A 16527-nucleotide genomic window follows, 5' to 3' on the forward strand; every position below is an offset into this window, starting at 1 on the left:
AATATTCTGTTGGTTACACAGTCATGAGGAAAACTGCTGACTTGACATTTGTCCAAAAAACGACCACTGACATCTTCCACAAGGAGGGCAATCACAAAGACTGTACTGCAGCTGGAGTCAGTGCTTCCAGAAAAACCAGACAGATCTATGCAAGACATGGTTTCAGCTGTCACATTCCTTGGGTCAAACCACTCTTGAACAAGAGACAGCAGCATCTTCACCTGGGCTAAAGACAAAAAGAACTGGATTGCTGCTGAGCGGTCCAGAGTTATGATCTCTGATGAAAGTACATTTTTCCTTTCCTTTGGAAAAATTAGGTCCCAGAGTCTGGAGGAAGAGAGAAGAGGCACAGAATTCACATTGTTTGAGGTCCAGTGTAAAGTTTCCACAGTCAGTGATGGTTTAGGGTGCCATGACATCTGCTGGTGTTGGTCCGCTGTGTTTTCTGAGGTCCAAGGTCAACGCAGCTATCTACCTGGAAGTTTTAGAGCACATCATGCTCCCTGCTGCTGACCAACTTTATGGAGATACAGATTACATTTTCCAACAGGACTTGGAGCCTGCACATAGTGCCAAAGCTACCAGTACCTGGTTTAAGGACCATGGTATCCCTCTTTTGAATTGGCCAGCAAACTCGCCTGACCTTAACCCCATAGTTTTCTGTGGGGTTTTGTGAAGAGGAAGATACGATATGCCAGACCAAACAATGCAGAAGAGCTGAAGGCCACTATCAGATCAACCTGGGCCCTTATAATACCTGAGTAGAGTCACAGACTGATCGATTACATGGTATGGCACATTGCTGTAGTAATCCAGGGAAAAAGAGCCCCAACTAAGTATTGAGTGCTGTACATGTTCATACTTTTCATGTTCATTATTTTCAGTTGGCCATCATTTCTAAAAATCTTTTTTTGTATTGGTCTTAAGTGATATTCTGATTTTCTGAGATACTGCATTTGGGATTTTTATTAGTTGTCAGTTATAATCATCAAAATTAAATGAAATAAACACTTGAAACATATCAGTCTGTGTGTAATGAATAAATATATCATACAATTTTCTCTTTTGAATATAATTACTGAAAATAATCAAAATTTTTCATGATATTTTAATTATATGACCAGCACCTGTACAATACCTAATATTTTGAACTATTAAATGGTTGTATGCTTGGTATATTGTGTATATAACCACTATAGCAAGCTACCGGTATGTACCATTAGCTTATCCTCACACATTAATCACATTCATTTAGGATTGCCTTGGTTTGACGACCACACCCACAATGAGATGGTACTAAACTGTAGTGAAAAATGTTGTGGCATGACTCGTAGAAACAAGTCATGCCACAACAAGTATTACTAATAGAAAAGGGCGAAAAGTAACTAGAAAACTCAAGAATCCACATGACATACAAAACTAACACATAAGGGGTTGGAGCAGAGACTCAGAAGCATGGCCTGTGGGTTACTCAGACAGGATATGTAAGAAGAGTCCTCTCAGAGGACACAGGTCCATGTCTAAGGTAGATCCTCCAAGATAGTCTTGAACCGCTCAGAAATAGTTTCAACCTAAGGAGCTTGGTAAAGCAGAGCATCCAGCTTGTGAGACAGATAATATTTGAAAGGCTTGTAATTCTCAAGCCCCTCACAGGAACATGAAGAACTGGTTTTCCTTAATTCCTTTGTGAAACTCGGATATCATAGGTGGGCCATCTTGACCTCTTCTTTGAGCATGGGACATTCCAGAGGCAGGTCATTCTTGTATTCTTCTGGTTTTGGTAGGAAAGCCTTAAGGCAAGGGTGGGATTCTTAAGATTTTAGCCGAGGACAGAACTCAGTGGCACTAGTGACAAAGGAGATGACTGAAAATGATAATGAAGACAACGCTGAAGGGGATGACTGAAAGATATAAGAAGTAGGTTTTGGCCCTGATTGTGAGAGCTGTAATTGCAATACTAGTAACAAAGATGACAGTAAATTGGGAGAAAATGATACAGACTGGTGCAGGGCCGGATTATCCATAAGGGCCAGTGGGCCAGTGCCCAGGGGCACCAATTATGGGGGGCACCACATGACACATGCTTTAAAAATATATTTTTCATAAATTGTTATATTATTTACTTGAAATTGTTGAAAGACCATGCATTATTAGTTTTTTTTAACACTGATGTCACAATAATAATAAATGATAAATAAATCAAGATTTTTTTTATTTCAACATTTTAAAATGAGATATTTGAATATTGCTCACTGCTCATATGCCTACATGTAGTTGTGTAAGTTAGTAAATATTAAATTACATTACAGAAATCCCCTTGATTATGTCTGATGTTTTAGACCGGAGGACAGCACAAGTAAGGGGCGGAGGGGGGGCTTTGAGGTATAGTGCCCAGGGGCACCACATTGTCTTAATACGGGTCTGGACTGGTGGAAATAGTGAGGAAGATCACTCTCTGATAAGAGAGTTGTGTAACAACAGTTGGTCCCTTTTAGAAAGTTATTTAGGCATTGAGTATCAGAGTAAGGTGGCAAGACTTGATGATTATCGTAGTAGCATTATATGTGTTGTCATTCTTATAACTCTTGGACAGATGAAAAGGCTTGGGAATGTTTGGTGGGGCTGTCTCTGGTTCATTGAGTGGAACTGTGCAAGGTGTTACCCTAACACTGGGAAGCGCAGTAATCCAGGGCTGGGACTAAGATGACAGCAGCAGTGACGTGCAGTAGGGTTCATAGCTGGTGAGGCACTGACGTCATCAGAGTCAGATTTACAAATACATACTCTCTACAGAGTAGACTCATTGCAAAGTGCTGAAGGAGACTGATTGAGCCAAATCAATTCACCAAGAGACATGGAAAAATATTGATTCTTTGATGGAAAAAAAAGAATACTAAATTATTTGTCATTTGATTGGTAACAGTTTATGAGTTATGACGGATTTCTGCATTTGTAACACATTCTAAAAATATAACACACATTACGCACATTTCAGTACAAAAACAAAACATGAATAATTATCGCTGTCTTACCTCTACTTATAATTGAAGTCCATGCGCCGCTCTTTCTGAACAAATGTCTCAGAGAAAGAAAACCTAAGAATCACATATTAGCGAGTCAGGAGGTTTGAGTGAATTTTTTTAATTAAATTAAAACATGGTCAAAAGTTATAAGATTGCAGGGAAAACAGGTGATCTATTGGAAACAACAGGACCATACCTGTAACCAACAGGGAGAACGTTAGGAAGCACTGAGCAAAGTTGGCAAGTACCTCTACTGGTTTGTGACTGAGCTGATGTGGAACAGCGTTTTTGGAATCAGAATCTGAAGGCAGCTGATGGAGGATGATTAGGTATAGTGACTAATTACAAGAAAATGCATGGGGAAACTGGGAGGAAGAAGGGCAATCCTAAACATAACATAGCCAAACCCATTTTTAAACCCCTCTAACCAGAAAAACACCACTCTCCTTTGCATTGAGGTGTGGTATAAAAGTTGTCTGGACTTGCTTGTTTAGGCAGGTGTTTAGAAACCAAAGAACACAATAGGGACAGTAAAAACACATGAAATCCTATACTGCTACTGACAAACCAGTTTTATTAGTCTGTTTGAAATATCTTCTTGAACATTGCTCTGTTTTATTTTCCCTTCATGAGGACAAAAGACCCTTTAAAGTGTTTTGAGTGGTCTGTTAAAAAAGACAACATATGTTCAGCACACATCAATGCCAGTGCTCAACATGAACTCATTTACATCACAACAGAAATTATATTCAAATGAAGTTTATGAACAAAGCGTATCAAACTATTGAAGTATGCAATGTGTGAATATTTACCAACCTAGATGATTTGATATCCTCACTGTTCTATTTCATTGCTTTGTGGTTGATATATATATATATATATATATATATATATATATATATATATATATATATATATATATATATATATTCACTTTAAAAACTCTGAGCTGGCCGTAACACATTTCTTCTATGACAGGATTCAATGGTATAAGACATTTTTCAGTAGATAGATCTATTTTACAGGACAACAAATCAGTACTAAATTAAGAAGGTGCAAAATGCTCAGCACTGGATCACACTTTCTTTTACAGTTATTCAGTTTGATTATCAATAGTCACCTTCATGCCTCAATAAGGTCTCTCATGAAGTTTAATCGGCTAATTTCTTAACACTAATATCAATACAAAATAGTTTGTAGCTATTATGATTGTCTTTCAGTTAATCTTAATCATCTTTTGTAATATGCCACCTCACATATTAAGTAAGAATTGTAATGCTATATTTAGTTATGTTAAACCCCAGCTGGGGCCTTACTTGGTAACAGTTGGAGCAACAGTGGAACTGGTCCACCTGAAATGTGGCTTTTAGATTAGTTAAAGGTAACAGAACAATAGATAAAATCTATGTCCAGGTTAAAGTTTCTGTGACGTAAAATGATTAATACATTTTAAGGTCACGTGATTACTGCATAACTGTAAAATCAGATAAGATCAGGTAATGACTCAATGTTTGCTTTTTCCAATCCAGGCCTCAAGAAAGTAATCTCAGTAACGCACCACACCCATAACTGCCCCCCCCCCCCCAACCCCGTCACATGTCTATTGCCCTGCCTCTTTCCACTTTCTGAGGACTTAAATAGTGACACAGAGTAACAGGTGTCACAGACTCATCGGCGCATCCCAGGACATCAGAAACAGTCCACCTGCAAGTCACATTTGGGGATTAAACATACAAGATTTTCTATCTAAGGAACTTTTCATTAAGGACAAGAAAATCTACAGGTAGGTACAAAACCAACCCTGTTCATTTCTAAAGATTTACCTAATATTACTGAACATCCTGCAGAGATATGAAACAGTTAAACTTCATTATTTAGTAATTTCCTAATTTTCTAACACAAACACACTTAGTGTCTTCTAAACGGCATTATAATTTGGAGTTACTGTTGTTGAAATGAACTGATTTAGGTTAAAGCTAGTATTTTTTCACCTGTTACAAAACATTTGGCATTAACTTCATATATAATTGAATGCTTTTTTCAGTAAAGTCATTTCAGTACCAATACTTTATTCATAATAAAAATGCTAACTTATTTAAAATGTTTTATTTGTGTTAGCAAATTGAATCTCCTTTTGGATGTCTTGTCTCACATCAAAGTAAAACCAAATGTCCCTAATATCAATTAAATTATCCTTTCTTGAAGGCATGAATAAACAACTGATGCTCAGTGTTCTGTTGGTGGTGCTATCCTGGGGATTTATGACTACCCACGCTCAGACAACAGCAAGCAATGGGACAAATTCTAACATGACAACGGTGGGAGGAAACAGCACAAATAATAACACAGAGATGACTGCGCCAGCAAACAACAACACTACTGCAGCACCAGCTAGTAATGGAACCACCATGGCACCAGTTAACAATGCATCCACCTCAGCATCAGCTAATAATGGAACCACCATGGCACCAGTTAACAATGCATCCACCTCAGCATCAGCTAATAATGGAACCACCATGGCACCATCTAGCAATGCATCCACCTCAGCATCAGCTAACAATGGAACCACCATGGCACCAGTTAACAATGCATCCACCTCAGCATCAGCTAACAATGGAACCACCATGGCACCAGTTAACAATGCATCCACCTCAGCATCAGCTAGTAATGGAACCACCATGGCACCATCTAGCAATGCATCCACCTCAGCATCAGCTAGTAATGGAACCACCATGGCACCATCTAGCAATGCATCCACCTCAGCATCAGCTAACAATGGAACCACCATGGCACCAGCTAGCAATGCATCCACCTCAGCATCAGCTAGTAATGGAACCACCATGGCACCATCTAGCAATGCATCCACCTCAGCATCAGCTAGTAATGGAACCACCATGGCACCATCTAGCAATGCATCCACCTCAGCATCAGCTAACAATGGAACCACCATGGCCCCAGCTAGCAATGGAACTACAGCATCACCAGTCAATGTCCCTGCACTTGAGGTAAGGGATAAAAAAATAGCTTATAAACAGAACAGAAGGAAATTATAAATTCTGAGTTTTATTTTATGGTTTGTAAAGTGTAATATTTCAAATACATGTCTTCACACTTTCAGACAGACTTTACCCGGCAAGAATGTGGTTCCTCAAAGCTCTGTGCAGATGAACCCACAGATTGTGATCCCGCTACAGGAGACAATTGCTTTTTCCTTTCTGCTAGGCAAGAAAATGGCCAAACATTCAACTTTGAGCTCTCAGGACAGTCAAGTGGCTACATTGCTGCTGGCGTCTCAACTACTGCAAGTCAGGTATTGCATATTATCATGGTTCTTTATGAAAATAGCATGAAATCTAAACCAGAGCCATTACTATAGTTTAAATTTGAAGAGATAGATAAAGAATTTATATCACATTCTTCAACAGGCTGGTCGTCACAGAGCCTACATCTGTGCAAACAACAACGGTGCAGTCCGTTTCTTTACTGGCTTTCTCGATAATTTGGAGCTAAATACTACAGAGGTGAGTTATGCTTTCACAGCATTAATAGGTGTAGGGATATTTGTCAATTTGTGTGACCCAAGTTTTGCATAGACAGTGTGATTTTACCTAAACTGTTTCTCTTTTCAGACGTTGGACTCAAGCAATCAGCGGGGCAGAGTCAACAATGGCAAAATCCAGTGTAGATTTACAGCTGTACTACCAGACACAAGTACTCGAGCAAGCGCCCAATACTCTCTGTCGATTACAACTGGACCTTACGATGCCAGTAAGCAATCACTATGCGCACTTATAACCTGTTACCTAGACTCAAAGACTTTGACGCAACGTCATTTACATTACAACTATTTTTGCAAATGTTGCATTTTCTCTCAGCTTCTGAGGTGCTTGGAACAGTGGATTTCAAAATTCTGACACCCTGAAAATGTTTCTGTCACCCAATCAGTGGGTATTTGGCAGAACTATTGCTATTACAGTTAAAAATGTTTTTGCATCGTTCCGCAGGTTCTGAGCAGCTGGGAACACCGAGCTTCAGAGTACTGACACCTCTCACAAACATCTCAGACCCTACTGCCAATATCACTAACTTGCTGGCCAACAACGGCACTACTTCCTCTGCTTATGTGGTCACACCATCACACTCATTCTTGCCAGGTAAGCTTATGACACCAGTGCCGTGGGAAGTGGGGGTGCCTCCTTGTTCATGCCAGCTTCCACAACTGCTGAAAATATGCAAACAAAAATTATTGAACACAAATTAAAACAAATGAAGAAGGGTTGTGTGTGCTTAAATCACAACTACAATTTGATGTGATTTCTCCAAACATTTGGTTCAGAGTAATCTTTTAATTTCAGGTCTGTTTTGCCTGGAAGCTATGTTTGTGTTTTGGAGTGGCCCAGCCAGAGTCCTGACTTAAATCTAATAGAACAGCCAGGGAGCTAAAGATTAGGGTGATGACAACGAGGCCTCAAAGAATTGGAGCTCATTAAAAATAAATTGTTAAAATACTAGGGGAAACATGCAAAGTTTCACACTTTCCTCATTTCATTATTCCATACTAAAAACAAACTACTCGGTTGAAAAGAAAACTTTTATATCTAGATCTACTAGTGGTATGAATAACTGATGAAGTAGAAATGGACCCTGGAACTTAATTTCACTGAGGGCCAGGGTAGTGACTTGAAATGGACTGAAGATAAAGAACCAACTCAAACATCTCCCAGATGAGAATGAAGAGTAGGGCAAGCTTTCCTCACACTGATATCAGAAACTGGGAAATAGCTACAAGAAGCAGCTCACTTAAGTTATTTTAATCAAAGAGGGCAAGACTCTCTAATAGGGGGTATGGTGTTCCACCTTTTTCCAAGTTAGGATTGATTGTTTTTTATTAATTGATTTTTTTAATGAGTCTTTACCTGCAAATAAACCCCTTTCCATCCCAGATATAAAGGTTTCCCATTAGTATGCTCTTTGCATTTCCTTAAAAAGAATGCAGTGTCCACATTTTTTCACAACTCCACATGTGCAAGTGTCTAAGCCCTTAGATGAAATACATTGACTTTTATTAGTTGTTTTCCAGATGTGCTAATTCTTGGTGGAACAAAAAAATGTTTACAAAGCATTTGATTTTCTTTTCTGTCTTCTCCCTTGTAGCTCTGCTGGTCACCGTGTGCATGCTGGCTTTCACAGCAGTATGAGGCAACTGACTCCCACCATGTTGAATAAAGGCATTGCTTCCTGATTTCAGACATCCAATCTCTAACAGGGAGTTTGCACAGTTCTTAGTTTGGTTGGATTCATTTGTGCTGACTCACCATTATTTAAAATATGTAAAAACTGTTCCAAGTCTCTTTTCCACAGTCTGTTGACACATTTGAAAACATCTGTGATTCTGAAACTAAAAGAGGAATGATGTCAAATGCTTCAGTTTAGTTATTATTAATTAGTTACACACAGAACTGCTGGAATTCTGGTCTGTGGTGTAAATGTGATGTAAAATGTGTTTTATTGGAGTATAAAGTTGAAAGAAACGTTTTTTATATAAAGCAAGTTGCAATGACTTTCACCAGCATATGTCTAACTGCACTAGAGTTTCAAGGTCTGGTTACCTTTGAATCCCATTTTACTGGTGCAGAAAAAAACTTCTGTTTTTTATTTCATTTTATTTGTTTTTAATTTATGATACTTTATTCTTTGTTGTAATTTAGGCCTTAATTATTTAGCAGTCCTTGAACAATGAAATCTTGACTGGCTGATGTGTATGCAGGTGTTAGTGCAAGATGGATGAAATTATGCTAGTTATGGCACAAAATATCACTGAAGGTAATTTAACCACTGGCAGAAATAATCAACATTTACTTTTTATTTCTAATAAAAGGCTTCATGTCAATCTATTTGTACATCAGTTAAATAAAGATGTCTTTCTAAAGGAGTCAGTTTGTCCAGTCTTTTATCTGTTTGTGGCACTACACTGTCGTTAAACATTTTGTACATCTGCTGTATTTTCACATACTATGCGGCACCATAGGACATATCTAAAATGGGATATAGCCATTGGACGCCTTTCTCTGCTGGACAGAATTCCTTCCTATGTCATGTTTTGAACGTGTGACTCTGAATGAGCGCAATAACTGAAGCCAGTGGTAAAATACAAAAATGTTTATTGTAAAGAGTGGAGGTGAACAAGAGTATCTGCTGGTCGGAGGTCTTGTGGCTCTGCTGGGAAGGAAGGAGAGGACAGTGAATACTTAGTGGGATAGTGAAAAGGATGCTTGGTAGTTGAACTCACAGAGGTGGTGGCTTGTTCAATAGTCCGGGTTGTTGGTGCAGGTCCAGTTCATTTCCTTGTGTTGGTAGTTGGAGGGTGGAAAGGCAGGCGAGCGCAGACAGGAGGGCTGAACAGAAGGGTCTGTGATTCTTCTCTGGTTTGAGATAGTTTCCAGGTGTTTTTCTGATTCTGGGCCAAGGCTGAGGTTACCAGGTCTTTCACTGGTTGACTTCGAGGTTCTAGGAGGGAAAGGACAAGAACGAGGTTAGGTTCAGGTTGCATAGGTTCTAAGGTTAACAAGGAGTAAGGTCTGTACCACGCTGAAGCGTAAACAAACTGACGCCCTCCTCCTGGTTCCAGCTCCTTATAAAGGGTGGTAATTAGCTCTGATGGAGCGCACCTGCCAGTCCAGCCCTGCAGAGGAGGGAGAGAAGGAAAGCCAGGACCTAGACCACAGAGTATGACATCCTAAATATGTACTGCCACCTTGATCTGTGTGTGTGTGTGTGTGTGTGTGTGTGTGTGTGTGTGTGTGTGTGTGTGTGTGTGTGTGTGTGTGTGTGTGTGTGTGTGTGTGTGTGTGTGTGTGTGTGCGCGCAACAAAATCAAACCTCTGACAGGGCTGTTAAGTGAAAATGTTTCTCCGAAGTGAAGGTAGACAACAGAGTGGTATGCCAGAAACCTGTTTGATTATGAATATAATAATTATTTATACAATAATCTGCTATTGTAATTTAATAATAGATCATTCAAACTCAAATGGTAGCTATAACAAATATAAATCAAATAGTTGTGGTCCAAGGGCTGTGAGCCTGTAATGATTAACACTAACAATTCATTTATTAATTAGCTGTTATGAACTTATTTATGCTGTAAAAGCGTGATCTTACCGGTTGGTGATCGATTCGACTTATTCAGCAAACGTTGATAACTCAAATTATAACTGCAATTGGAGTTTTAACCCTTATGTTTTTATCACAAACCAATGAAAATGTCTCAGTTAATTCTGTTGTTAACTCAAAAAGCGGTACTTCTTTTGCTCTTAGAGACCATTCAACCTCTGGACCAAAATAACCACAAACAATTACTATTTCACAAGTTAGTATTTCTTAAACTAATAATTCCCTGTTACAGCAATTATTCTACATAATAAAACACTAGGAAACGCTACTCGCTACTCAAAGTGTCATGGTGCATGTAACGGAGACCCGGTTCGTTACTGTGAAGTAGAAGCATGGCTCTTACCTGAAACGCTTGAACATGCACAAAGCACTTTGGATGGCACACTGCACTTTAAAGTTTTTACTAATTAGCACATCCCCAGGCTCCAGCCTGTAGAATTAAAAATGATGAATGTGATTTTGGTGATATCTTGTAAGTGTCAGTGTGTAGTTTATGTGGTATGTTTTATAGGGTTATAGAGTGGTGTAATGTATTAATTTTTAACATTATTCTTGTGTCCAGTTGTCTGGCAAAAAGATTCCCCAGAGATCAGACACCTATTTGAAACCTTTCGGGCCAGACCAGGAACAAAGAAGGCAGGGGGAAGTTGTTTACTGGTTTTAGAATTGCTGGATAATTATTTATTGTAATTGTGTTTAATTTAGGATTTTGTCTATTTAATTAGTGGGTTTATTTCTACATAAATATTGGTGTTGTTTTGGAGGAATTTTACATTAGTTTTAAAGGAACTAATGTTTGTACACCCCTAGTTGTTTTAAGTGTTTTTTTACCGAGTTGGGCGTGGCCCCTTTAAAAAGCCATCTTGTTCATTCATGAGTGAGTTGGAGTTTCTGGAATGTCACCTGCTTTTCTGCTATTACTAGGTAAAAGCTTAACCTCCATGCACATACTGACTGCACTTGCACTTTTTTGAATTGAAAATAAACTGAGGACATCAAAACTGCTTGACCTCTCAATTTTTGTCAGTGGTACCAACCTTGTTTGTTCCACCGCTCGTGCCAACCTGACCGCACTGATCCACATGGTGGGATAGTGTCGACAGTGCAGCGTTGCCTGCTACAACCATGGACATTTCGTGGCACCTTCTTCCTCCAATACAGCCCTGATTCCATGCTCCACTGATCATTTACACCTGTCACCCTTAATCAAGCCCGGACTCAGCACACCTGCCCACACTCCTACTTAAACCTCCCTCAGTTTGCTCTTCCCCGCCGGATTGTCTGCTCATTACTGCTCACGTTATCATCCTTTCCTTGTCCTGCCTGAGCTCACTACGTCTGCCAGTCAGTGCTTCCTCCGTCCGTCTGCCTGCGTTCATTCAAGCCTGCCTGCTCCAGATGAGCAACGCCTCTGTGCTCCACAACAAGCTAAGCTAATCATTTAGAACTTCACTGTCCCACCCCAAGATGGTGGCTATGACGACATACGACCTACGGCTTCACGTGGTACGTGAAGGGGCGGCCCTAATGGCGTATCCATCGCCCCTGCCTTGTTTGGGCGGACTTTTGATCGGGAGGCAGTCTCGATTCAGAACAAAGGATTTCAAAAGAAAATGTGGGAAACAGAACACGAACAAAGGAAGAAAAGATGAAGAAAGTAGGAGAAAAGAAAAGTCGGCTCTCGGCAGAGCCAGTTTATCATCAACCCAAAAACAACACAGCCAACATCACTTATGAAAAGCATGCACACACATTAGAACATATGATCCGAGATACGGACGGCAGAAAACAGCTGTAGGTTTTCCCAGTTGGCGTTGTGCCAGTGAAGAAGGCTGAGTTGAGTGCGTTGGCCGCTTTTATGCACTTTCATAGCAACGACATAAGGTTGCCATGGCCGGAAGTCAGGGTGACCGTGTTGCATGCTGGCAGCTGGAGTCTGTCATGTCATAAAGATGGCATAACAAGAGCAAACAGCAGAAGCCAATGTTGGCTGAAGGCAAAGCACGAGTGGGTAGGTTTGAACACAATACCGTCTGCAGAAAAAAATCTCATCTGAATCCAAGGCCCCAATCACAGAATACCTCATCAGAAGCATTGTGCCTGTCTGGAGGGATGCAGAGCATGGGAATGTCAAGCAGAAGGCCTAAAAGACCAAAGAAGAGACTCATAGATGGAGTTAGAGACGACATGGAAATACTTGGTGTCAGGCAAGAAGATGCAAAAGATGGGGTTAGATGCAAACAGATGACTTGCTGTGGTAACCTCTGAAAGGGAAAAGCCAAAAGAAGAATTGTGAACAATTTACATTTGTTAAAAGTCTGCTTGAATATAATAAAAAAGTGGCTGCTCTGACATCTCTGGTTGGCTTGTGCCAGATCCAAAATACCCATTCACATAATCCATGAAATGAAGATTTTAAAAACAAAAGAACAAGCTGTATAGTAAACATGTTTTATCACATCTTACTGTTGTTGATGTGAGGAGCTTCCATATTGGATCTGACAATTGGCCTTAAAAATTTTCCCCGATTTTGCGAGGGGGAAAGTCCGACTATAGCGGCTGTTACAGTTGATTTCTCCCATCATAAACCGGGATTTCGGAGTTCCGACTGCAAATGGAAAGCAACATGTTACAATCAGGAACTTTGCCCTGTCTACTTTTAAGACTACTCTTAAAACTTTTCTTTTTGACAAAGCTTATAGTTAGAGTGGCTCATGTTACCCTGAGCTATCTCTATAGTCATGCTGCTATAGGCTTAGGCTACTGGAGGACATCAGGGCCTATTTTTCTCACTCTACTGATTTCTTCTGTTCTCCAGTTTTGCATTGCATTACATTGAAATGACTGTTGTCATTTCAGCTTTTAACGTTTTGTTCTCTCTCTTTTTCTTCATAGTAGGCACACCTGGTCTGACGTTCTGTTAACTGTGACATCATCCAAGGAAGACAGCTCACCCGCTACTACCATCTAATGTAGAACAGATTACTAGATCAATGTGTGCTTCTGTGCTTTTTGTCTCTCTTGTTGTGTCTCTTCTCTGTCTTCTGTAATCCCCAGTCGGTTGAGGCAGATGACCGTTCATACTGAGCCTGGTTCTGCCGGAGGTTTTTCCTTCCTGTTAATGGGTGTTTTTTCTTTCCACTGTCGCTTCATGCTTGCTCAGTATGAGGGATTGCTGCAAAGCCATAGACAATGCAGACGACTCTCCCTGTAGCTCTACGCTTCTCCAGGAGTGAATGCTGCTTGTCGGGACTTTGATGCAATCAACTGGTTCCATTATATAAGAAATTTTTGACTAATCTGTATAATATGATTGATTCTGACTTTGTAAAATACCTCAAGATGACATGTTTCATGAATTGGTGCTATATAAATAAAATTGAATTGAATTGAATAGATGGAGTTCGAGAGGACATGAAAATACTTGGTGTCAGGCAAGAAGATGCAAAAGATGGGGTTAGATGCAAACAGATGACTGGCTGTGGTAACCTCTGAAAGGGAAAAGCCAAAAGAAGAAAAAGAAGAATTGTGAACAATTTACATTTGTTAAAAGTCTGCTTGAGTACAATAAAAAAGTGGCTGCTCTGACATCACTGGTCGGCAAGTGCCAGATCCAAAATACCCATTCACATAATCCATGAAATGAAGATTTTAAAAACAAAAGAACAAGCTGTATAGTAAACATGTTTTATCACATCGTACTGTTCTTGATGTGAGGAGCTTCCATATTGGATCTGACAATCGGCCTTAAAAATGTTCTCAGACTTTGCGAGGGGTAGAGTCCGACTATAGCGGCTGTTACAGTTGATTTCTCCCATCATAAACCGGGATTTTGGAGTTCCGACTGCAAATGGAAAGCAACATGTTACAATCAGGAACTTTGCCAAGTCCATCATACTTGTCAGCCATCTCGTGCCTGCTTCTCAGACCAGTGTCTTGTCTCACCCTATCTGCCTCCCTGCACTAGGTTTCATTATTCTAATAATCCTTTTAAAAAAGCAACATTGTGTCCGGCTTAAATCCGGTTCCCTGTTTCAGTTATTGGTATTGTTTTATTCAAACTGATGGACATGCATTTTTATCAGCTTTATTGGTTACATTTGTTTTTCTTCTTTTCTGGAGTCCTAGTTTTGCTGTATATAATGGCCTATAGCCATCAGTTAGTTCTCAGAATAAAAGCAATAAATAAAGGTAAAAGAACAAAATCTCATACAATGACAAACATAAAATAGGTTAGATATAGGACAACTGTAACTTTCTAGAAAATACGTGAAACTGATTCAAGGACCTAATCTATACACTACTGTCAAAATTATTTGCTCATCCATCCAAATACTTAAATTCAGGTTTACCAGTCACTTCTGTTTTCTGTGTGTGTGTGTGGGGGGGGGGTGGGGGGGGGGGTGAGTTAAACACTTTGGCATGCAGACTGCTTCTACAAACATTTGTAAAAAAAAAAAAAAAAAAAAAATTATAAAAAAAAAAGCTTACACTCTCAGTTTTTAATAAATTCAAGCATGGTACTGTGAAAGGAAGTGACCTGTGCAATCACCTGTAAAACCTTTTTTCTTGTTAAGCCCAGTGAGTTTCAAATTTGGTTCTGCACCCAAATTTTTAGTTATTTAGTTTGATTATTAGTAGTCACCTTCATGCGTCAATAAGGTGTCCCATGAAGCTTAATTGGCTAATTTCTTAACACTAATATCAATACAAAATAGTTTGTAGCTATTATGATTTTCTTTGAATTAATCTTAATTATCTTTTGTAATATGCTACCCTATATTTTAAGTAACAATTGTAATGCTATATTTAGTTATTTTAAACCACAGCTGGGGCCTTACTTGGTCACAGTTGGAGAAACAGTGGAACTGGTCCACCTGAAATGTGGCTTTTAGATTAGTTAAAGGTAACAGAACAATAGATGAAATCTATGGCCAGGTTAAAGTTTCTTTGACATAGAATGATTAATAAATTTTAAGGTCATGTGACTACAGCATAACTGTGGAATCAGATAGGATCAGGTAATGACCCAATGTTTGCATTTTCCTACTCCATGGTATGGTCCTTGGGAGGCCTCAAGAAAGTGATCTCAGTAACACGCCACACCCATGACTACCCCCATAGCCCCCCCTCCTCCTCCGTCCTGCCTCCTCCCTCTTTCTGAGCACTTAAATAATGACACAGAGTAACAGGTGTCACAGACTCATCGGCGCATCACAGGACCACAGAAGACATCAGAAACAGTCCACCTGCAAGTCACATTTGGGGATTAAACATACAAAATTTTCTATCTAAGGAACTAGCTTTTTTACTGAGGACAGGAAAAATCTACAGGTAGGTACAAAACCAACCCTGTTCATTTCTAAAGATTTTTCTAATATTACTGAATAACCTGCAGAGATATGAAACTGTAAAACTTCATTATTTAGTAATTTCCTAATTTTCTAACACAAACACACTTAGTGTCTTCTAAACGGCATTATAATTTGGAGTTACTGTTGTTGAAATGAACTGATTTAGGTTAAAGCTAGTATTTGCCATTACCTTCATATATAACTGATAGATTTTTTCAGTAAAATCATTTCAGTACCAATACTTTATTCATAATAAAAATGCAAACTTATTTAAAATGTTTTTTTTTTTTTTTTTTTTTTTTTTTTTTATCAAATTGAATATCCTTTTGGATGTCTTGTCTCACATCTAAGTAAAACCGAATGTCCCTAATACCAATTAAATTATTCTTTCTTGAAGGCATGAATAAACAACTGATGCTCAGTGTTCTGTTGGTGGTGCTATCCTGGGGATTTATGACTACCCATGCTCAGACCACAGCAAGCAATGGGACAAATTCTAACATGACTATGGTGGGAGGAAACAGCACGGATAATAACACTGAGATGACGGTGCCAGCAAACAACAACACTACTGCAGCACCAGCTAGTAATGGAACCACCATGGCACCAGCTAGCAATGCGACCACGGTGAATGCAGCTAACAATGCATCCACCTCAGCATCAGCTAACAATGGAACCACCATGGCACCATCTAGCAATGCATCCACCTCAGCATCAGCTAACAATGGAACCACCATGGCACTAGCTAGCAATGCATCCACCTCAGCATCAGCTAATAATGGAACCACCATGGCACCAGCTAGAAATGCTTCCACCTCAGCATCAGCTAACAATGGAACCACCATGGTACCAACTAGCAATGCGACCACAGTGGATGCAGCTAACAACGCATCCACCTCAGCATCAGCTAACAATGGAACCACCATGATACCAACTAGCAATGCGACCACAGTGGATGCAGCTAACAACGCATCCACCTC

At 39.6% G+C, this 16527-nt stretch overlaps 1 protein-coding gene across 3 annotated transcripts in view; it reads left to right on the forward strand.

The window, feature by feature from the left end:
* Positions 1–4671: 4671 nt before the first annotated feature.
* Positions 4672–16527, forward strand: part of si:cabz01007794.1 (uncharacterized protein YBL113C) — a 29409-nt gene continuing 17553 nt past the window's right edge. The window contains exons 1-8 of one of the 3 annotated variants that reach the window (XM_036145991.1): positions 4672–4806; positions 5229–5808; positions 5971–6028; positions 6142–6333; positions 6449–6544; positions 6653–6791; positions 7028–7177; positions 8178–8955. In XM_036145991.1, the coding sequence (XP_036001884.1) occupies positions 5231–5808; positions 5971–6028; positions 6142–6333; positions 6449–6544; positions 6653–6791; positions 7028–7177; positions 8178–8221 (1257 nt within the window). In that variant the 5' untranslated portion in view covers positions 4672–4806; positions 5229–5230 and the 3' untranslated portion in view covers positions 8222–8955. Of the gene's footprint in view, positions 4807–5228; positions 6029–6141; positions 6334–6448; positions 6545–6652; positions 6792–7027; positions 7178–8177; positions 8956–16527 lie in introns of those variants that run through there. The other 2 variants (XM_036145990.1, XM_036145989.1) reach the window with 2 other exon arrangements.

The sequence above is a fragment of the Fundulus heteroclitus genome, chromosome 14 (assembly GCF_011125445.2).
Source record: "Fundulus heteroclitus isolate FHET01 chromosome 14, MU-UCD_Fhet_4.1, whole genome shotgun sequence".
In the NCBI taxonomy this organism is placed as follows: Eukaryota; Metazoa; Chordata; class Actinopteri; order Cyprinodontiformes; family Fundulidae; genus Fundulus; species Fundulus heteroclitus.